This window comes from Struthio camelus, chromosome 5, assembly GCF_040807025.1.
Source record: "Struthio camelus isolate bStrCam1 chromosome 5, bStrCam1.hap1, whole genome shotgun sequence".
NCBI classification, from domain to species: Eukaryota; Metazoa; Chordata; class Aves; order Struthioniformes; family Struthionidae; genus Struthio; species Struthio camelus.
In genome coordinates this window covers 20,453,442-20,476,196 of record NC_090946.1, presented here as the reverse complement: position 1 = coordinate 20,476,196, position 22,755 = coordinate 20,453,442, and the positions used below count along the sequence as shown (strand labels likewise).

Here is a 22,755-nt window from a genome sequence, read left to right as displayed (position 1 = left end):
TAAATCCAAGTTGGGAATTAGGTCTGATGTGACAACTAGACTAGAAATCTTGAAGTTTCTCCGAACTCTGCCTAATGATCATCTTGGCTAGTTAGCCGGAGAAGGAATCAGCGACGGAGACGTTAACTACATCATTTCAGGTTCTATTTCATTCGCTGCTCAAGATGATATCGAAGAACGCCAGGCCCTTGGCTAGAGCATTATAAGCAAAGAGTTTTACCTATCATGAATCACAATGTGACATGACTGTGTCAAACTACTACCTACCCTCTTCTACTAGGCAATACAAATTAATTCCCTGCACAGAAGGGTATACAAACGATTACCAAGAAATGGCTTTAGTGAGAAACCATCAGTGATACCCTCTTACACCACTGTACTTTGATCTCCACCCTTGGCTGCACTGCTCTCCAGTTGCTTTTCCTATAAACTACCTAATACATATTACTGTGAACACGTATTATGGAAAATGGATCAAAACACCACCCTGACAGTTGACGGAACTTTTCTCATTAACATCAACAAAATAAGATTATGCTCTTAGTCAATGAAACTTTGTGCGGCCTCTTACAAATACCTCTGCTTGGACATGAAGCTTTCATGCCCGTGTTGCTCCTAGTTAATGACTGCCTAACATTTTCCACATAAAGATGCAATTTCAAGCCGCCCAATGTCAGCTGTTTAGGCTTAAATATTCCACGCTGGTATCTGTCTCAGGCTGCTCTTAAGTTTCAGTAAGGCTAAAACAATTCCTTCTAAAGAACAAAGTTTGGCTGGAATGCATTGTTGCATTCATTTAAAAAAAGTACGTATAGTCATTTTGTTGAGAGGCTCTATGCCTTCACTTGAAGTTTTGAACAGGTACTTATACTACCAATTGAGTATTAAAAGCATGACTTCACACTTAGTGAACATCTTCATTAACTAAAAACTTTAGGGGGAGAAGGAGGTTAATCACAACACACATTTGGTGGAAGTTTGTTATTATATAGATTCTGGCTATACTAATTACATTCTGGAAGGACTACTGTTTCATCCAGTTGCTTTGGGACTGCTGGGGCCCCAGCTACTGGTACTAAGATCAGTTGTGAACGCTCTTTCAACTATTGCTGTGGAAGAGTTGAGAAGAAGTTAGCTCTTCTTAAATGCAGTGGGCAAAAGAGTCTCGGGGGAAACAAAGGGATGAGAAGCATCAGTCATTCTTAAATGCTAAGTGAGTAAACGTCATCGTGTGAAAAATAGTATCTGCTTACACAATTAAAGACTTGGTTGTATTATTTACACAACAAGAAGTGTCATCTTTAACCTAACGTTTGTTAAGACTGTACAGACAATTGCCACCTTAAATGACTCCGCTATCAAAATGCTTTTTAATGCAACATATCAGTATTTTTTTCTGGTAAGCCAGATTCTTCCAGTCTCACCGAGACTTTCCAATTTTATTGTTGCTGAAAGTCAGAAGGTAACACTGCCAGTCTTCCTTATATTGAGAGAGTTTTTCAGTGTGGCCATACAAACTAAACTATGCAAGGTGTCCACTGCGAAGTTCTCTACTATACAAGCTTGATGGGAGTGTCTGTGCCTTAAAAGGCTAAAAGTCAGTCTAGCTCACTGAGGTCTAGCTACCTTGGACCTTGCTGCCAGTTTCAGGGAGCAGAAGGGTACAGCTAGACGCTTCTCCTCCAATACTGTGCAGCTCAGCACTGAAAGCCTAAATTCGCATTGCCAGATTCATGTGGAAAGAGGAAGTAGAACCGGAAGCTGCGATACCGCAGTGTGGCCCGTGGCTTAGAGACAGTCACATTAACACAGACTGTGACAGGTCCTCCTCTGGGGAAGGAAACAGTAGGACATGCTGTCGACCACTGCCTCTGTTCTCCTTTGTATGTAATAAACATTATCATACCTCCCTGCTGCAATCTGTTCATGTAAAAAGAACAACTTCTCTGTATTTTCTGGGAAGTACCATACCCTCTGTAAGAGCATGCCAAATGTTAACATGTCCACTTTACCAGAATACCTCACGTACCTCAGTCTCCTCTCCACTGCACTTGCAAAGATTTTTAACTGTCACAACACAGCATTAGAAGACTACAAAAGTGAAAAATGCAACATAGTGCAGGGAAAGCAAGAAGCTCCTGAAAGAAAAAATTTCCGGAGGCAAAACAGGACTGCCGTCTGCTTCCCCAGACCAGTGCGACTGCTCCACCTGCTGGACACCCGAAATCCTCACTCCTGTATCGCAATTTCTCAGCACTCCTAAGAGCTTAACTACTTTGATTGATGCCATTCAGATTTTTAATACTATCTTCAATAAGAACAGAGGTAGATCAGTACCAAGGGCTTTTGACAATACAATATGTAGTAGAGACACAGAAGCAGATGAGGAAAATGCACACAGGGTCTGCAGTTTAGCGCTGCACCTCTCACAGCTCTCATTATGAGGGTCACGGTAAGGCTCACGGACCCAGCTTGTTCCAAACGTTCACGTTCATCCATTTGTACCGGAGATCTGATAGCCGTGCAACGGCGTTACCCTCATCCCCGCAAATACACAGCAAAGTAACAGTAAGCTAACTCCCTGTCCCAAGCCTAAGGGATAATTTAATCTAGAATCGTTATGTTGCTTTCTACACTTTCAGTAAACCCATAGTAAATAATTAATTTTCATGGATGAGATCAGCACTGGCAATATGATTGTACTGTCAAGAAGCAAAAAGGCTCAAGAGATGAGTCAAACTAAGCATAAAGGCTTCACGTTCTGTATGCATCATACAGATTCTCAATCAATTTAGGATTCTGCTGGAATCTGGTTGTTCTAGGAAATGGTACGAAAGCAAATGAACCCTGCTTTCCGAAGAAATGCTTACAGGGTTATGTCAGTAATAAAACGTTTGCAAATCTTGCTCCATCCCCATCTCTGGCCTCTCTCTAGACTATTCACTTGCAAAAAATACCATAAGTTTGTGTATAACTATTTAATTCTGAATGTGTAATTTATTTATTATTATTTTAACTTATTCTCCATAGTACTAAATGGATTCTTGATGAGAACCAAGTTAAATAAGACCAAAAAGAGAAAAGTTTAGTTTGAGATCCCTCTTTCACCCCCATCTTGTGAGCCATGTGTGCTAAACAGACCACGGAGGCCTGGGTTTGCATAAACCCAGCTTTTTTTTTTTTTTTTTTTTTTTTAAAAAAAAGAAAGAGAGATCAGCCTAACCTATTGTGATTAACTGCAATGCTATGACACCCAGAAACATCCCAGGTTTAAGTCTGCAAATGGCATTGCCGTTTGTCAGTCTTCACACAGCTTTTACGTTAGTAGAACTCACGTTGCTTGGTGGATGTCATTATTTGCCAGAGTAGTTATATCTCTTAGTATTATATTATCTTCCTAACAGGCACACGTTTAAAAAAGCATAAACGCATCTAACAGCATATTTCATTTTCTCCTATATGAGTTTTCCTGTATAAAGATTTTTACTGTTCATCCTCGCCGAGCTTCAAAAATGAACTGAAAAGGCAACCTAGCATGCTCCATTCATTCCGATGGCATTTCTGTCACTCGCTGACGATGTATGATTGACAGTGGCTGAGAAACATCCCACCCTAGACTGAAACTACAGGAGACATCACAAGCACGTAACAAAGGGCTTCTGATCAGAACACTTCAATTAAGCGTAATTACTCTTCTCTCGGGGGGGGGGAAGTGTCTATAATAACTGTTTTAATTGCTGTTATTTTTCTACTAGTATTACTGTATAACAACCTTCTGAATCACAAGCAGCACAAATAAAAGTCTGCAGGACTGAGAAGAGCGCAAAAATAAAAATTATTTTGGTATTACATAATGTTTCTACTTTCCCTATCTAACAGGGAGAGGATAGATTTTTAAAAGAGAAGCTGCAAAAATAACTTTTCCTAAGTCAAATGCCCATTATCTGTGACTTTTAACATGAGAAACATGAAATTCAGTGTTCTCAGGAAACTGAAAGGTTTTAAACAATTGCATCACTGTTTCAAATTTCTCATTTTGTATACTTCTACATTCATCAGTCATACCAATCTCAAACACTTTGTATTCAAGAGAATCCCCACAGATATAAGTATCTGAGGAAGGGGGGGAGGAGAAGCAAAGTATATTTCTGCACGAAAGGACTAAATATTTGCCTTTTAGAGAAATTGTAGAAAGAAGGGTCAAAACTACAAGTGCCTCAGTGAAGTTCCATGATTATTCAGTCATTTCACTGTGACTTGGAATCTACTTCAAGGAAAAAAAAAAATCATGTAAAGCAAATTAGAATTGGAAAAAAAAGGCAGCAGGATGTAAAACTAATGTTATAATAGAAGATCGTGATACCTTTCTCAGACAGCATTTTTCAGCTAGAATATGCGTAGAGATTTAGTTAAATAAAGCAGGTGGATGAAATTTCAGAAGCTGTTGGCTTTACAGTGAGACAGCAATTCAGAACAATGGTCTGCCTGTCAATTCCTGTTATTCAGTTGGTTTTAGAAAGTGTCCAGTGCTACCTATTATGAAGGCACTTTAAGATCATCTTTAACGCCACATATCAACAAATTGAAACCAAACAGTTAGATTAGCTGCAAAGAACCAGCTGCTCATATTAATAAATATAATCTAACCCTAACAAATTCACAGTAAGAGTCTCCAGGAATTTTCCCTTTTTTGTCCCTACTTAGCGAAGTTCTGAGTTATGGTACAATTTGTACAACCCAGCACAAAGATCTCATACAATCCCATTTACTACCATCCACCAACATGGAGCATGATGGCCACAGTTATGGGGAAAAGCTACCAGCACCTCTTATTTGCACCCAGAAAATAAATGAACATTGGCATCCATACAGCAGCACAATACCTGAGCTTAAACTCAATAGCTATCGTGTCAACACTTAGCTCTGAGACAAACTGACAGAGCAGCAACACAGCATTAAGATGAATGTACTCACATGGAAGTTTGAGAGAGTGGCTGTTAGCCCTTTATTGCTCAGCCCCCTTAACGCCTTCCAGTATTTTCCAGGGGATGTTTTCAAAAACAATATAGACGACTGATTTTGTCTTTTTCAGTTCTCTTGCAGGGGAGGAAGGATGTAGCTGGAATACCTCACAGCCCAGGAACGTATCTGTTGTCTACGCTCCCCAGTCTCACTGTGTGAAATAGCGTGTGAGGTACATAAGTTTCCAGAGTACAAACTCTGGTAAGTCGCATTAAACGTCCTTTTCTGAAGTTGCTCACCTGCAAATCGCATCCTTTGGAGCAGGGTGCTGACACACCTGCACATTTGTGATGTCCCATGCCACTCTCTCAATTCTAACTAAATAAATATTTTACATAACTGTATTACTTTGAATTTCCGGTTTTGTTTCAAGAGGGCGCTTTGAAGAGTGTCCATGAGCTCACGTAGCTGGTCAGAGCAGGTGGCAGGAAGATGGAACTAATCCAGCAGTGATTCTGAATTAGCAAGGTATGTAGGCATGAATGCATAAGCTCAAGTGTATGCACACATACCCAGAGAGGAACATTTATTTGAATTTTAGAAACATCTCAGAGTGAATCACGCAAACATGGAACCCTAGCTGTGACTACCTAACTTGTGGAACAGGCACTTTCTGATTTTCAAGAGTAGTGAGGGGTTACAGTGAAGCCACGTTTACAGAACACACTAGTTGAATTCAACACCATACTGAATCATGCCAGTTTGGCATCTTTTGGACTAATATTAAATGTCATCCTTAAAGGTCAGCATTTCTAGCAACTGTTCACAGTCTACAAATTGAAATTAATCAGACATATCAGTGTTATTACTTCCTACTGAGAAACACAGACCAACGCTTCACTTGATCAGGTACAAAGGCATAGGAAGAGGCAGACATTTCCCATAACAATTGCTCACTTTTACCTTAGTTAAGATAAATGCATAAACAATACACATTTTAAAAAAAAATCTTTGTTAATGGGCATTACAGAAGTACTGTCTTAGAGAAAAAAACGTATTTTTAATATATATTATTTTGCCAGTCTTGTTACAGTTCAAGTATCTAGAATTTAATCACTGAAAGAGCAATTGCATGCAGCTCAAGGGATATTGGAAAGGGTTAAAACTGGGTTATTGCTTTTATGTGCTTCCACAGGATAAACAAAATAGTCGTCTATACACAGAAGTTTAACTAAACATCTCATTACACAAATGATATCACTGCAAAGTGGAATTAACATTTTTAGTATTTATGTACTATGCTCTACATTTAATCATAATTTCGTAACTTGAAACATTCTCCCACAGGTAGTTAGAAAAGATCTTTTGTTCCATCTGCTTACACTTAATTTTTCCTACGCATGAAGTATAAATACTCTAGAAAGCTCTTATCTTCAAAAATTATCATACCTCAAACACACAAAAAAGGTTTATATATCATTGTTATTGGCAGGGAAAAAAAGGAAAAAGAAAAATAACTTAATTCACCATTGGCATTAGTGATAATTACTATGGTACTGACTTATATATTTTATGAATTTTACTATAAGAGACAAAGAGCATGTTAGTGACAGCTATTCATAAATATTAAAGAATATTTCTTATTGGATGCATCCCTAACATCATAGTAAAAAGGCTTTTTTTGCAGCACAGTCACCATGAATATCATTTTCTTACCTGAAGACCAACATTGTCTGCTTGTCCTCCTTTAACTAACTGGGAGATAAAGAGGCCGCAGCTAAATTCCACACCACCTCTCACACTAATTCCAAGTCCTTCAGGATGCAAACGATCCAGTCTCACCTCTTTCAGCTTTCTGCAAAGTTGGAAGACATCTGGCTGTTCAGCTGCATAATACTTTGTGGCAACAATGCTTCATACTAAAATTATGGATTACTTTTCTCTTACCTCATTCAGACTTGGAAAAAAGAGCAAGTTGACATTTGATGGATGTGTGTTTGCTAAAACCATTAAGTTTTTTTTTTTTTTTAAACAAGGAAAGACACCTGCAACTGTGGAAGCTGTGTATGCTTCTAGAGGGCTAGAGCTGTAAGAGAATTTTTTATTAAATGCAGGAAAAATGAAGGAAAAAAAAAAAAAAAGATTGCTTCAGCTTTGTTTTTGGACTCCCATACCCTGCTTCTACTAGATTAAACTACATGGCAAACAGTTTCAGGTAGCTCAAAACTGTACTTCTGGCAATTATAGCAAACATCAAAAAATTGTGCCCAGCTCTATAGAGCTAACAGGTATTTTGCTCAAGTAATTTTTCAAATAAGCTCTATGAGGCAATATTTCTTGCGTATATTTATCTGAACTTCGCTACCTTATCTGCATTCTCTTACCGTGATCTTTTGGGTGTAAGCTGATCATACTCCACCTGGTGTTTTAATGGGATAAGTGGGCGGATAGCATCAAACAGAGGCAATCTGCTTGGTTCATTAATCACGAGCTTTAGGTCCCCCACAAGCACTGGAAGATTCATAGATCTACAAAATTACAGTGAGAAAAAGGCTTAGCTAACCAACATACCAAAGTATTATTTAATTTAAGCTACGTGTGGAGCAAGTTATATCTGCGTATGCCTTCAACCTACTAAGAAAGTTATTTATGCAGCTCTTGTTTAAACCAAAGCAAAATAGTCTTTGAAAAACTAAACCCTCTGTAACGAGATAGGTAGGTAGGAACAGTAACCACATCCTTAAAAATAACTGAAGTCTCCTATACCTTACATCTGTTAACATGATGTACATCACATCTTTATAGAAGACATCTTCAGTTTCATTCTCAGAGTCCCCAACAGAAGACTTATGGGATTGTTTGGAAATAACTTTCCAGACCAGTTATATCTGCCTACTATACTTCTATTTCCTTACTAGTTCACAGTCCTTCCAAGGCTACAAATTCCTTCCTCTCCTGAATTCAGGGGACTAATCAATTGTTTCCACCCAGGAAGAAATCACATGATACCCAATAGAGAAAAGACCCGTTTTAAGATTTGTTTCAAACCAAAACAAACCAAAACTGAAGGGTCATTAACCAAGTTAACCACTAACAAAATCTACACAAGTGAAACTATTGTGGCCATTTGTTTTCGTGACAGCTATGCAAAGTAATCCTTGATACTGTCAGCACCGAGATACTCATAGCTCTAGAAAGTGGTCTTTGTTGCCCAGCTGCAAGCATGGAACAGCTCTATATAAGTGGAGCTATTCCTATGTAGCATCCAGTTAAACTTAGTCTACAGTATCTGCTGTTCCCTCTCTCACCAATTAGGTTTCCTGACATAAAATATTTTTGAGGTATATATACTGAAAATACAGATCAGGAATGGCTATTACATGAGACTAGAGGCCATATACTTTGATTTGCAAACACTATTCACAGTGAAGCAGATGTTAAATATTAATGCCAATAGCAATTGTGTATATTTTTGTCCTTGAAATGCTTTGTAATTAATTTGAAAAAGAAAGAAGCAGCAGCAGCAGCTTGATCAATAAATCCTCACAGCAATATTTGAAGTTTTACTCAAAAGCTGTTGCAGTTCTGGATATTGAGGAAAAGTTACTATATGCATTGTTAATTTTGTAACTGCAAGAAGATTTTAAATAATTAAGAGCTACCAACTCAACCTGCTTTCCAAACAACAGGCTTTATGAATGGAGAAACAATTGGACAGACCCGACTGAAACAGAATCAGATATGCAGCTGAATACACCCAAAATGATAGCTCAGTACAAACACTGCATGGAAACATCTACATCTCACTCAGCTGAGATGCTATTAGTTAAGATATGAATGGAAACAATGTCCGTCAGAGCCAGTTGCCTGTGATGAGTGGAAAATACATTCTCATATTCTTTGAGAAACAATGGATCAGATGCTGATCTCATTTGCAGTGATATAACTCCTAAGCAACCATGGTTTAAATCAGTTCAGTAAAAGGACTGGTAATTGGCCTATCACCTTACAGTTTTTCCTTTTCATTATGTCTTAATAAATCGAAGTTGTTAAACATGCTAGACAGACGCCCAGCCTAATTTTTTTCAGCTTTCAGATAAAACAGTTGAAAATAATTCTTAATCTGAATAGTTTACAAAAATCTTTAAAAAGCAGACTCAGCAAAAGCCTCCGACCAAAATAAATATGCATTCTTTGAAAATATTAATGAATGTTATCAATACTCTCTTCCGTTTCCTAAGTACGGCTTTATTACCTGCATTCTTGTTTCCCTCCCAATAAAGGTCCACAAAACCGACAAGCCATAAAAACAAAGAAACTGTAGTATTAGCTACAGTAAATACTCCTTTTTTGTCAGCAGGCTACTCTGCAAAAGTATAAGACTTCGTTACATAGAATTAGAAATTATTACTTTTATTTTCTAGATGGTATTCAGAAAGATTGCTTTCATAAAATATTGAATGTTCATCCTTCAATTTTAAAAATATTGGTGAAATTCAACACAAACATATATAAAGCTAGATCTTACTGGTGGTACATCCGCAGCACATCATAAAGGTAATCCTTCTCAGCTTCATTGTCAATTAGCAGATTAACCTGAAAATCCAAAGACTTTATTGTAATTTTCTTACTAAGTAGCTACAAATGTTGAACATACAAAGCTTTCACAAATTCCTAAGCCATAGTCCAAAGACTTCAAGAGGGGAAAGTTTTTATAAAAAAAAAAAATAATAAAGCAGCACATTTTTGCAAGACAGTATTTTTATCTCAAAATACGAAGCTTGCAATAAGACTTTTTAAAATTAATATTGCAGTAATTGAACAAGGCAGTAAATACTGAAATCACACATTCTATATGCTAGATTTCTTCTCAGCAGAGCAATGCTGTCACAATAATATCACATTTGCCTTACCTGATAATCAGTGTACTGTTGAATAAATGTTTTCAGAAACCTTTTTGGCCATTCATTAACATAGCACATGCTGTCACAGATAAAAACATCACACTGATATAATTATAACCTATGTTCCGTGGCTCCAAACCACCGATTTCCGTATTTCACTTAAACATTATGCAAACTTCTACACTGCTGTTCCTCTTCGCTCCAGCTCTGAAGTGATAGAACTGGCTAGTTATTCTTTCCTCCCTTAGTAATAGTACATTTACTTAAACTAGTATCACATTACAATGCCTGTTCTTGGATAATTACAGTAAAATAAAATTTAAAAAAAATACAGAAATCTGATATGAGGAGCTCAATTTATATTCAGTGACAACAGTAAGAACCCCACTGATCTTACTTGCAGTAAGAGTTCACATCACCACGATTTTCCTTTAGACAAGCTTAATGTTTAGGAAAACCATTTACATGTGACCTAAAGGCTAATATTACTGTGACGTGCAGTCTGAAGACTAATTTGCATACTTAAAGGAAGTTCCTTTCTTTCTAGATTTGCACCAGTTTGTAGTATAGTCTAAACTAAATAAATGCTTCATATTCTCTTCAACCCCTTCTGCTCTCTGAAGTCAGCCAGACTCCACTTATAAGTGATTTTCTCCTAATTATATCCTGTGGAAGAGAATACTTTCAAAACAATTAAAGGCTAGAAAAATTACACACAGGACAGGACTGCATGAATCCTACTCAAGATTGCTTTACTAGCAAGTAAACTAATTTATTCACAGTGAATTTCAAAACACCTTAAAAGGAAATAATACATTTGCATTCATAACTGACTGGTTCACCAATACCATACATAGTTTTATATTTATCACCTTGAGTTGCTTCTAAGTCCAATATTCATTTCTCTCTTTCCCATCAGTAAAAATACTCACAGCATGAATCAGCTTAGGGCCTGGTCTAAGGGACTCAACTTCTACTGCTAACTATGGTTCTGTACAAGCCTGCTTATATGATCTCGTGAAGAGTACCAAATACGTCAACCTGTTTCCCTCGCAGAGAAAAGGCCAAAACCCTCATCTTCTTTCTTTCTGACTGGGAAAGCAACCAGTAACAACGTACTTTTTCTCTCATGCACTAGCTGGTGGGCACGTCTCCCACCCTCCTTAGGCAGCAAAGGTCTGCATCTAAATTTCTTCTCACACTACATTCGGCCTTTCTTTTCTGTTTGATTACCACACTTCTCACTCTAAGCCAGCAACCTGCTCCTTCCTTGTGAAGTTTACCTGGATGTTGGTTGTCTCATCTATTCAGAACACGACTGCTGGGAAAGTCTTCCTGGACCTTCTCTCTAATCAGGTCATTCTTCTCCTGCTGCCTCCTATTTCACCAACTATCATTTTTATTGTAGCCACCTGCCATCTCTTACCATTCTTCTAAATAATTAACTCCTTGGGATAGCCTTATTGTAAGTATACAGTTTAGCTAGTCTCATCAGCAGCTTCTAAAAGCTGACTCTGCAGAAATCTCAAAAGTTCTTGCCCTCACAGGTTAAGCAATAAATCAGTGACAACATGGTGTAACCTGGACCAGTAAAATGTTTTAGTAGCTCTCTGGTTCTTGAGAAATGTAACTGTGGAGGCATGGGATAGATGATTTCATAGCCTGTAAACCCAGGAGAGTCCATTCTGCTCATTTTCATTATATTCAACTTTTATACCATTTCTGCTGATTTGTGCACCAAGCCCATGGCTTCTGGTTGAACTGCACCATCTCTTTTAGAAAGCTACCCAACTCTGAGCAGGAGGGCTTCATCTCATCTGTAGGTTAGACATATAGCTTAAAGCATATGACTGGGATTCCTTCATAGTCAATGGATAAAGGCAGGCACTTCCACTTGATACTTCATCCTAGACATCTGCAGAAGACACTTCATTACATCCTTTCTCCAATGACTACAGAGGAATCCTGAAGTGACAAACTTAGACTAGAATGAACTGAAGTTCTATGCAAAATTTGGACAGATTATTCCACCTCCAGTATGTAAATTATCTGATTATTTTACATAAGGGTCTGTTAAATATGAGTAACCTTATTTTTTCAGAAACATCTTCTCTGTGTCGGAGGGCTATAACACACCATTCTGTTTCATACCTACAAAGGTAATGTGCATGATGAGTGGATCCAGTACTCAGCGTTATATAAGTACACACACAGAGAGAGTAAACTCCTCTGCTAATGTACCAACTATGACACAGAGAGAGTAAACTCCTCTGCTAATGTACCAACTATGACAAAGACACATACCTATCTCTTCAACAAGGTTAACAAGATGGACTTCTCCTAACCTCTGACTTCAGCATAGTGAATTTTTGAAGCTTGTTTCTAACCTCTTGGTGTAATTCCTCGGATATTCTATCTGGACACAGTGTTGGAGTAGTGCCATCATTGCCATTACATTGGTATTGAAATAGCAAGCTTAAAAACAAAGAAGCATGCAACAGACATTTATCTAAATAAAAATAGCATCTGGAATTAAAACAGAGACTGCAAGTGATAGAAAACCTCTTGGTTATAAGCGCAGGCCATGACACAGCTCTCCATTATGGGCTTCTTTCACTAGCTGCAGAAGCATTTTGCTACCAGCTATTGTAAAACACGGAGCTGATTGCTGATCTAGTCAAATCTAATAGTTCATTTTAACATCGGTGTAATTGTTAAAGGCTTCAGGTTCAAATATGTTTTTAAGAAAACTGACATAGAGACAGATTCTGTAAGCAAGAATGAATATGCATAAATGGACACATCGATTTATTGTTTCCTCAGTGAGCTTCAACACATGCACCATTGAACTTGAAACACAAAACAGTAAATAGTGAACAGCATGACATCTGCCGCACTTTCTAAAACACAGCACAATTTACCAACTGAAAAATAAATCAGTTGTGTGGAGACTTGATAAAATGAACATGTGTCCTGATTGTTTAGCGTAAGACATTAGGTACTGTATTTGTAGTCTCTTATATGAAAGGTCAAAGCTCATGTGATTACACATCTTACAAAATCATATCTTGTAGCAGATACAGAAATGCTAGGATAAACAGCTGCAGATACCTCTATTAAGAAGCAATATGTTATTTAGGTAGACACTTAATGGATGTTCTTAATATAAAGGTATTTCATATTGATTATTTAAGGATACTATAGCAGTTGTGCAACTTTCACATAGTTCTTGTGTAACTCTCAATCCCAGAATACATATGAAAAGTTGCTTATGCTCTATTTCTTACTACATATATCACACAGTTTTGTCCATTTAAATTAATAAGAAATCATCACAAAAATTGCACCTACATACAAAAAGTCTGCAAGAGATCTATAGCAGGTTATTTAGTAGAATAAAAACTGTGAAAAAAAAACCCTGGAATTTTCCACACCAAAAGTGCTTATTACAGTGAGGCACTACTGTAGCAGTAGCCTAATCCATCAGCTTTCAAAAATTACTATAAAACTGTACTTGAACTACGAAGCCTTTGGAAACTATTTCAGAAAATGGAAGAACTGGCCAATATACTTGTGAATAATTAATCTCTAGGCTTGCTGCTTAGTTGATAGGGAGGACTGATTAAAATTATAGAGAAACAAAAACAAAATGGAAGTGGCAAATAATTGACCGGAAACTCAGGTCCTGTAGCTGTGCACTTTCATTGTTTTGACACAGCAAAAGCAAGTACACAAGATATTAAAATTCTACAGAGGCCACTAAAAGCATGCTGATACAAAACAATTTAAAGGAGAACACCTGCTTCAATATTGTCTTACTCAGATAAACCATTTTCATGTAGACATGCATCATATTTACTTTCACCAATGAATGGCGGTGATAAAGCTTCCTTGTGTTAGTAGGGTGGGACTAGGATGATTCATGAATTATAGCAGAGACGAAAAGGAATAAGGTTTAAGGTTCAAGATGGTAACCGTTTGCCCAGACTTTATAGACAAGTTGCATAACCCACTGCGGAGTTATACAATAATAGGTAGCAAGGCAGAAATAACTTGCTAGATACCAGTAGTCATAAGTACACAGTATCCAGGTCCTTAAAGTTTTTGGACTTCATTTCGTATATAGCTGGTTATTTGCAGCCCCTCTACTTCATTCTAACAATTCTTTAGTCAAGGGTTTTATTACCAGTTCACGTTTAACTACTATAGAACATAACATTACACTACTGTCTTTTCTGGAACTTACCTCAGAGAAATCCCATTCACTAGCAAAAAAAAAAAAAAAGGCACTAAAAACTTTAGTCTGAGACAGTTGTAAACTGCTACGGCAAAGCATCCCTTAAAGGTATATACCTTTTTTTCCATTCATTTCCTTAAAAAGTGCTCTTTGAGCTTACTTTGCTCACACGATCATGAGCTCTACAGAGCACTTACTTGACTAGGTAAGTGACAAAACGACGTGCCAGGCAGACCGAGCCGCTCCATGTACGAAGCGCATTTGCACATGACTGCACATGCACAAATGCACGTCGCTGGAAAGTTAAGGTGGCTCTGGACGCTCCTGAGCCCCGGCTGCTGCTGCGCAGAACCGCAAATGCGAACTCCCTGTTGCAACAGTGTTTCCTGACACGATTGTATTGAGGCGCGGGAAATAACTGTGTCAAGCCCTGAAAGAAAACTCAGGCACACAGGCCTGCTTTGGCCTCTCCTTCCCTCTTTAGAGGCTGGAACCGCCGCCGCCGCTCCCCGCTTACCTTGTGCCTGAACTCCCGCGCCACCCGCCGCTCCATGGCGCGCCGCCGCGCGGGGCCCGGGACGCGGAACGCGGAACGGCGCGCGGGACGCGGAGCGGCTGCGCCCGCAGAGGCCGCGCCCCGGCCCGGCGGAGGGAGGCGCGCCGCCCTCCTCTTCTTCCTCCTCCTCCTCCTCTTCCGCGGCGCCTGCTCGAGGCTCAGCCCCCGGCCTCGCTGCAGCAGCCGCCCGCCAGCCACCACCTCCCTTACACCGTGAAGCTTTTGCTTGTTTGAGCCCCCCAAAAGCGGGCTTCCTCTGCCCCGTATTACCTGCGCTTTGAGCTCTAGAGGTGTGCTCGCAACATGCTGCTTTACAGGTGGTGCTTCCTCATGGATATAGCCAAAACATCTCTCGTGTGTTTAAGTATGGCTATCTCTAGCCCTGCTATTTAAGAAATGCTCTAAGACGTGGGACCTACAGCATGGACACCTGGAGAGGGGAAAAAAGGAGTTGCTTCAGTGAATTGCTATACTGCAAATAATCTCAATGATTTTATGATTAGGTAAGCAGGAGTTTGGTTTATGATTGTTGGGTTTCCAAGCCTGATCTCACTTCCACCAGCTTTTCCCACTAAAGGAATACTGTTACTTGTGTATGTAGCTCCTGACTTGCCGACTGCAACTCTGTACCTGGATCAGAATCAAGCTCAGAATGCCCAGAAAGAAGCTTGTTTCAGACTAATCTCATTTAGATAATTTTGTCTTGGGCTGGTTCTCTTCCCACTTTCCCTAATCTAGTACAGAATAACAAAGATTTCTACAATTAAGGTTGAAAGAGAGAGTGCAGGAGCCTAGCTAGCCTATGCCCCTAACGCTGTGGCAGAATCAGCTTTGCCTGTGTAACTCTGGCAAGAACTAACCTAACTGGTTTACATAAGCACAGGTAGCTTACTTAGCCTCCTTCCAGCAGGGTGGAAATGTCTATGAAGACATATAAAAGAATGATGGAAAAAATGCCCTACTGCCAAATACAAACTGGAACCCATCATACTATTTCTGTGTGAAAAGACAGAAAGAGGTTCAGCTTCCAGCTAGGTTCCTAGCTTCAGTTAGGTTCAGCTAACCTAAGCTGAACTGTCTCCCTTAGAAATTGCTCTTACCCCTTTCAGAAGATGGCTTTGCTGTATAGGAGCACTTCACCGTTACAAGCCCTGCCATTCTCCTCTGTCAGGTGTCAAGAATAAAAAAGAGAGGAATGCATTTTAAACATATGTACAAACAAGGACAAAAACTGTTTTCAGAAATCAAAATTTTCTCTTTGCAGAAATGCAACTCATACACAAATATTTTGTCTTCTACCTAAGGTAACTTGTAGAAGCACATATTGAAAAGTGATTCTATCCAAGCATCAGATACACAGCCATATAATGCCTTCCCTGCATATGCAAAACAAAATTGTCTTATATTTGACAGCAGAAGAAAGGAGATGCATGAAATTTAAAGGAGATAGACGAAATACCATATATGTTTCTTTTAAACGTACACATAGACTGTAATATTAATTGATATATAACACTTCTTGAACTCCTAACAGAAAGAAATCTTTTATCAGCTCAAAGAGTCATGTACATTTGAAAGAAAGTGACCTTTTTATCATACAGACCATAAATATTCCTGGAGTCAGAAACTCTTCCTCCTGTCGTAAAATAGTGTGGAATTAACTTTATTTGGTGATTTGAAAACTGCTCTGAGTCACCAGATGAAGGGTATACCAAAGAAAGAATAATGAACTTGATGGGTTATTAGTCTGCTCTGTTACAAGAGTTCCTGTGCTCCTCTGTGCCTAAGTACAAAGCAAACAAACTTACAAAGCTATTGCATGCTCCAAAACAGCAAGCTTAATAATCAGTAAATTTGCGAGAAGGTTCTGAAGTTTCCATTACTTCAAATATGTCACATTAAAAGATGGTACAATTATGACTGCTTATTAGTTTTAGGTAATGAAATCCTTCTTAGTGAGAAAGCATAGTGCATCTAAATGAGCTTTAAACAAGTGCCAGATATTGTTTGCTACTTGTGGCTTTAAGGGAAAATGGATAAAATAGGCAGCCCATTTACTAGGCAAAGAAATACGTTTAAATGCGTGTTGTGTAAACTGATACCTGTCACTTTTGATCTACTTTCTCTACTTCCATTGATGCAATCTGGATCAGAGAAAGAGCACCAAAGCCAAGTGCGTGGTGCATTCAGAGTAGATGGGCTCTGCTATGGGCTGAGGGTAGTATACGTTTCTAAAAAACTGTTTAGTATTATTTGGAAAAGGCTGTGCTGAAGTCAAAGAATCTCTTTTCTGTCTCCCCTTTGCTTCTTTCATACACAAACTCCCCCAGCATTTACAGGAGGGAACGGAATTCTCAGTGAAAACATCACTAGTTCTCCATCATTTCATTAGAAATGAAACACTTGTTGCAGCAAGAAACACAATCCACAGGGACAAATTACAAAGGCAGAAAAGAGATCTTTTTAATGACTTACTGTTAACAGACTTCCCAAAGCAGTCAAAAGGGCCCCTTTTCATCTGAGACAGTTTCTCACCTGGTACGGGCAGCTTCTAAAGCTTCTGTTATAAGATATGCAAACCTGAAGAATGATGGGAAGGGAGGCAGCAGCAGATGGGAGAGGGAAAAGCACAGAAAAAAAGAAACTGAGATAGGATGAGGGGAGAGAAAAGGGGAAAGAAGAAAAAAATAACGTAGAGGTAGCAACATTAGCAAACTTAAGTCATGAGAAAAAAGGATGAGTACGCATAGAAGAGGGCCCACAGAGCGTTCCAAATTCAGGAGTGAGTTTGTACCAACAAAGAGGAAGGGTTATCAGAAGCTGTGAAAATCATTGATACATATCAGCCTCACGCTCCATTCTGTTCATATCTTACTCATTTCATCATTAATGTTTTGACACTTGTTTCAGGGCATTCAGGGCCAAAGCTCCATATTAAACATTGGTAACATTTGCCGGCTTCTCACCACGAGCAGGCAGCTTTCTGGAAGCTTGGTAACACCGAACGACTCGAAATTCCCCAGATTTTGGCCGTAAGCGTGATTTGTTGCACGCTTCTCACAGCCGCGCCCTGCAGTCCACAGAAGGGCTTCAACTCCTACCGCGAAGCCACGATAACCACACGCTTCCTACACCTCGGAATCGCCAGAAACGTGAAAAAAAAAATTAAAAAAAAATCAAAGCAAAAAACCAGCCTGCGCAGTCAGTGCTCCCCCCCCCCCCCCCCCCCGCCGACACCTGCAGCGGTTGCCGCGGTGCCAAGATGGCGGGCGGGGGCCGGGCAGGGCCGGGCAAACCCCGCCCGCGGGGCGGGCAGGAGCCTGGGGCGCAGGTAGCGGCTGCCGCTGCCGCTGCCCCGCGGGAAGCTGTTGTCGCCCGCATGGAGGCCCGGCTGCTCCTCGGGGTGCTGCTGTGCGCCTGCCTGCGGCCGGGTGAGCCGCGCGGGGCTGCGGGCGGCGGGCGGGCGGGCGGTCTCGGCGGCACTAACCTGTCGCCTTTTTGCCTTTCAGCTCTGTACCCGTGGGGTGCGAGGGCGCAGCTCCTCGCCGACGGCGACCGCCCGCTGCCCGGCCCGCGGAGAGCGGGGGCGCAGGTAGGGGAGGGCCGGGTGGGGGGCGGCCGGCGGCCGGTGCCCCCTCAGGAGGCGGCCGTTGGGGCGCGCGATGGCGGCCGTTGGGGCGCGCGATGGCGGCGGCCGTTCGCGCGCCGGGCGGCCTGAGGCGTCGCCCCGCGGTTGCCGGACGCGGCCCGGCGACCTTCCCGTTTTCCATCCCGAGGATGCGTTTCTGAGACGCCTTGCTTGAGCCCCTCTCGAGCCTTTTCTGGTGACGGTTTTGCCCTTTGTGATCCTCTAGGGCTTCTCCTCCCGACAGCGTCGAGCGTGTTTTAAGTTGAGGAAACTTCACGCTTAAAGCGCTTAAGTAGCCAAGGGAGAAATAGCTAGAGCTTCAGCCCGTCTGGAAATAGTTATCTATTGCACAAAATATTGCCGCTTTAAGGGAAGCGGAGGTCTGCTACGGCCTGTCCAGCAGTAATTGCTGGATTTTTCAGTTGGAGTAAGCGAGGTAACATATCCTCCTCCTTTTTCAGTCGGAGTAAGCGAGATCACTCCAGCCCGGTACTGATTTTTGGCTGTGGTCTGTCTTGGCAACCCGGCTGTATGGTTCGTGCAGTGTTGCTGAGATGTAGCTGGGGTAGGTGGTTCCCGCTCCCATGTTTGAGGGTGGGAAAAGGAAAGTTTGCCTCATAGCCCATGTTGCCATCTCCCCGGGGAGATCTGCTGCTGCCTCTGCTTTCCCTCCATCGTTTCTTGGAGAAGCTCAGTGGAGAGAGAGGTGTGCTGCGTTACTACAAACGGGTAACAAAATCAACCACCGATAAGACTACAAAACCAACCACCGATAAGACTAAATGCTTGTTGATCAGATTTTTTTTTTTAGTTTTGAAGAATTCAGGACGCTAATGAGTTATTTGTTGCCTTCTGTGCTAGGTTACCAAGGGTAAATCTTTCAACACAGTGTTTTGTAACAAGTATATTTAGAAGAGAGGAAAAAATCATCAGCGTTAGTTAAAAATGAGAAGTGTAGTGAGAGCGTTAAGAGTAGTGCTGCTCGCTATTTGAACGCTCTGAAAGTAAGCGTAAGGCGTTGTTATGTGTTCCTGCTTTTAATAGGCCTTCTCAAGAGCAAGAAGTAATTTACTGCATGGAGGCAGTAGTTAAACTCTCTGCAGAGTGTTACATCCATACAGGCTTAGTTAAGACTTAGTTAGACTTAGCTTCTAAAAAATCGGTTCTCAGTCAAACATCTAGATGAGTATTTAGAACATGGAAAAGAGGTGCTAATTTACAAACGCGCTTTATGGAATCCTGCCTAGGGCTGAGAGATTTGAATGGTAAAGCTCTAGGGCGTGAAAGTCAAACGCAATAAATTTAACCAAGTACTTAGACAAAACCAAGCAGGTGTAGCTGGTGTTGCTTATAATGTTATGTAGGAAAAATTTTGCTCAGGTATTTGTAGCAGTTTACATACAAAATGTAGCTAACACTGTATATTATAACATTTTTGTCACTGAATTTTTCCTAATGAAAACTGCTTTACAAACTAATGTGCCGCTGACTGATATGCCTGTTTTAAGGATATAGTGACTCTTTTAAGAATCTTTTTCTGAGGTGAAAGAGGTAGAGAAAGCAAATAAATATTTAACATGTATGTTACTATGCTAAATAAACTATGATCATCTTCGTAATTATTTTTACCTAAATAACTTTTTCTTCTCTAATAAGGGAAGACTTTATTATAGTAAGTCTTTGGTGTGGGGGGAATGAAATGCTCAAGTTATTTTGAGGGAAAAATATTACTCACCTTAGATGTAGCTAATTCTAGGACAAAGATAGTGACTTACAGAGTTGATTTGTAACATACTTTTATTAAAGGCATATTAATTACTCGGTATGCCTAGTAATTAGTCGTCATGACAAAATTTCAAAGGATTTTTTTTTACCTGGCACAGCGGATCTGCTCTTCTGTCTTCTCAGGTAGATGGTACAGGCTGAACTGGCTTTTGCTGTTAGCTTGTTTTTAAAGGAAATGTAAGTGTTTAAGTTCTGAAGAATTCTTTAAAGCACTTTTGTATATCTGTGCTGGTTCTGCTTAGTATGTCCTACAGCCCTGGTTGCTTGGTGCACACTGAAAACACAAAATTGATATTATTTCCTTACAGCATGCTTTCTACAAGACCTGGCATGAGAACACTCTCCGTGTATTACAAGAATAAAATAAAGACAAGAATGTAATTGGTCGTCTTTGTTACTGTTTCCTCTCAAAGAAGCATTACAGAAAATAATGTTAAACAGGATTGAGATGGTCAGGTCTTGCCCGATTTCATTCCCTTATTACAGTGCTCCTTTGGAGACGGGCTTATCTTTGTTCACAAGTTTCCTTTAATCTGGACATTCAAAACTGCATCTTCAAGAGCAGTTTGTAAAATGATATCTGCGGTAGCTCTGTGTATAAATAACAGGGTTTGTACATAGTTCAATTTCTCTGTAAATGGGGTAGTCAAGGTAGTAAATTGTAAGTGCTATGCTAAAACTTTGCACTTGCAAGAAGACAGGAAAAAAACTCCTACGTTCACGCATCATACCTTTAACCTGATGGTGCCTTTAACCTGATGGTGCCATCCTGACACCGTTGATAGATGGAAGATCAAAGGATGAAGTGGAAGTTGGATTAACAGCAGGCTATGGCAAGAACGGAGAATATGAATGAAGTGCTTGGCGGGGGGGGAAGTCCAAGTAGCATGACATCACGGAATTTATTTACAAGGTGAAATAGATTAGAAGCATTGGGATCCCAAAGGGCAATTTATTAGAGAAAGTTTAATTCACCGTAGTGTTGAGAACTAATATAAGAAAATTCAAGATGTCTTCCTACCTAGGGGGATAAAGGCAGAAGTAGTCTTTGTGAGAAAGGAACAAAAGTGATTTCAAGTTGTAGGCTGTCATAATACTTTTTTTCAGTGTTAGAGCAACTGAAGAAGATAGAGGGGAAGATGGTAGGAAATGTTTTGGTAACTGATATGGGCTTTATTGAAATTGGTGGAAAGGACCCCCCCCCCCTGTTGATTTCACTGGGTTTTGGATTGGATTCTTGTAAGGCTATAAATTCATGCCCTATTTTCAGGACATCCTGTTAATAATTACGGTGGTATTTAGTGATTTCTGCATGCATATACTATAAAAGCATCTAAAATAATGGTAACCTAATGATAAGAATTTCCAAAACAGCAGGCTGTTTATACTGAGCATTATGCTGTATTTGTATCAGGGTATAGAGGCTGTAATTGTTGGAGTGAAAGGAGTATGGATAAGAGCACAGAGGAGGGTATTTGGATATGCAGATTTTGTAATTTTCAGAGGTGTTCTGGCTTAGCTGGCTTAAAATCCGCCTGTTGTCTCAGGCGTGATGTGCTTTGATACTCTTTTATAGGAGTCTTTAATATAGAATGACTGTATACTTTTTACTTTGCAGTGTTGCTTCTTGACAAGTCATTAGTAAGTCTGTAAGGAGCAGTGAGCTTACTAAAAATGATAAATTTAAAAATCTCTTCTTACTCTGTGAGTGAAGTGTCTTGGTTATAGCCATTTAAATGGATTTTTTTTTTTAAGGAGTTCAGAATGGTTGCTTATAACGCTTCAACTACTACAATATCTTCATCTCAGAACAGAAGACTTCACAGTATGAAATGTGGACCATCCAGTAAGTTATTTATTGTTTTTATCTGAAATAACTTTTTTCCTTTGTTTTTTGCATCATTTGATTAGTTTTATAAAGAAAAAAAGCTATCGTAGACTTTCAGATGAGGGGGCCTAATTTGATTGGTCTCTAAGGGCCATAGGTGTATGGCAATTAATCATGGGGTCTGAACTAACTTTACACTTAAACCTAGTTCTGTTTTGATCATTTGAAAGGCCATCTTTAATTGCAATCTGTTTTTGACAAAGGACCTTCAACGGGCCGATCTGATCATTTATTGAGATATAAAGATGTGGCTAGATGCCTAGAAGCAGTTAAATTACCTGTCCTGTAGATGCTATGTACTGGGAGACTTTTTTGGTTACTTTTTTTCCTGAGGAAATGTATGAGTACTCTTTGTGTGTGTATGTAATCATACATAGGTTAGCAGGATGAGGTACTCTTAGCCATGAACTGGCAGTGCTGGGCAGGTAATTTGAAGTTTTGCATCTTGACGTTTTAGTTCCATCTTACCTTCAGCAGTGAAGCGAGCAGGCTCTAAATTTCTTTAGGTAAAGTTAAGTCATCTGCATTAGCTCTCCTGTAGAACCCATTTTATACTTGTGTTGTATAAAGGAGATAGATAAAGTAATTCAAAATAATTGTAGTTAGAAGTGCTGTGAAACCTTGAGTTTCTCTTTAGTCAGCCTGATTGGTTGAACTGGACGTTTGGCCTACCTACTAGTGAGTGCTCTGGATTTTCATTCCCCTCCACCCCAGCTTTATAGAGCAAAATACAAGGCTAGTGTGTGAACAGTACTCCTATTGATTGTGATTAGAGTTGTGATATCTCCAAAAGCT

At 39.9% G+C, this 22,755-nt stretch overlaps 2 protein-coding genes across 6 annotated transcripts in view; one reads left to right on the top strand and one right to left on the bottom strand.

Annotated features, from left to right (window-relative positions):
• The window catches only part of USH1C (USH1 protein network component harmonin), a 62,113-nt gene extending 47,321 nt beyond the window's left edge, over nt 1-14,792 (bottom strand). For 4 of the 5 annotated variants that reach the window (XR_011141342.1, XR_011141344.1, XR_011141345.1 and 1 more), the window contains exons 1-4: nt 9,876-9,959; nt 9,491-9,558; nt 7,347-7,490; nt 6,679-6,817 (exon numbers count right to left, since the gene is read on the bottom strand). Coding sequence is in view for 2 of the 5 variants with exons in the window: in XM_009669149.2 (XP_009667444.1) it covers nt 6,679-6,817; nt 7,347-7,490; nt 9,491-9,558; nt 9,876-9,944 (420 nt within the window). In the remaining 3 variants the exon portion in view is untranslated. Of the gene's footprint in view, nt 1-6,678; nt 6,818-7,346; nt 7,491-9,490; nt 9,559-9,875; nt 9,960-14,620 lie in introns of those variants that run through there. The other variant, XM_068944909.1, reaches the window with a different exon arrangement.
• A 3,216-nt stretch (nt 14,793-18,008) lies between these two features.
• OTOG (otogelin) overlaps nt 18,009-22,755 on the top strand; it is a 112,795-nt gene continuing 108,048 nt past the window's right edge. Inside the window, exons 1-3 of the mRNA XM_068944908.1 lie at nt 18,009-18,090; nt 18,169-18,251; nt 21,828-21,918. Of these exons, the coding sequence (XP_068801009.1) occupies nt 18,039-18,090; nt 18,169-18,251; nt 21,828-21,918 (226 nt within the window). The 5' untranslated portion in view covers nt 18,009-18,038. The remainder of the gene's footprint in view (nt 18,091-18,168; nt 18,252-21,827; nt 21,919-22,755) is intronic.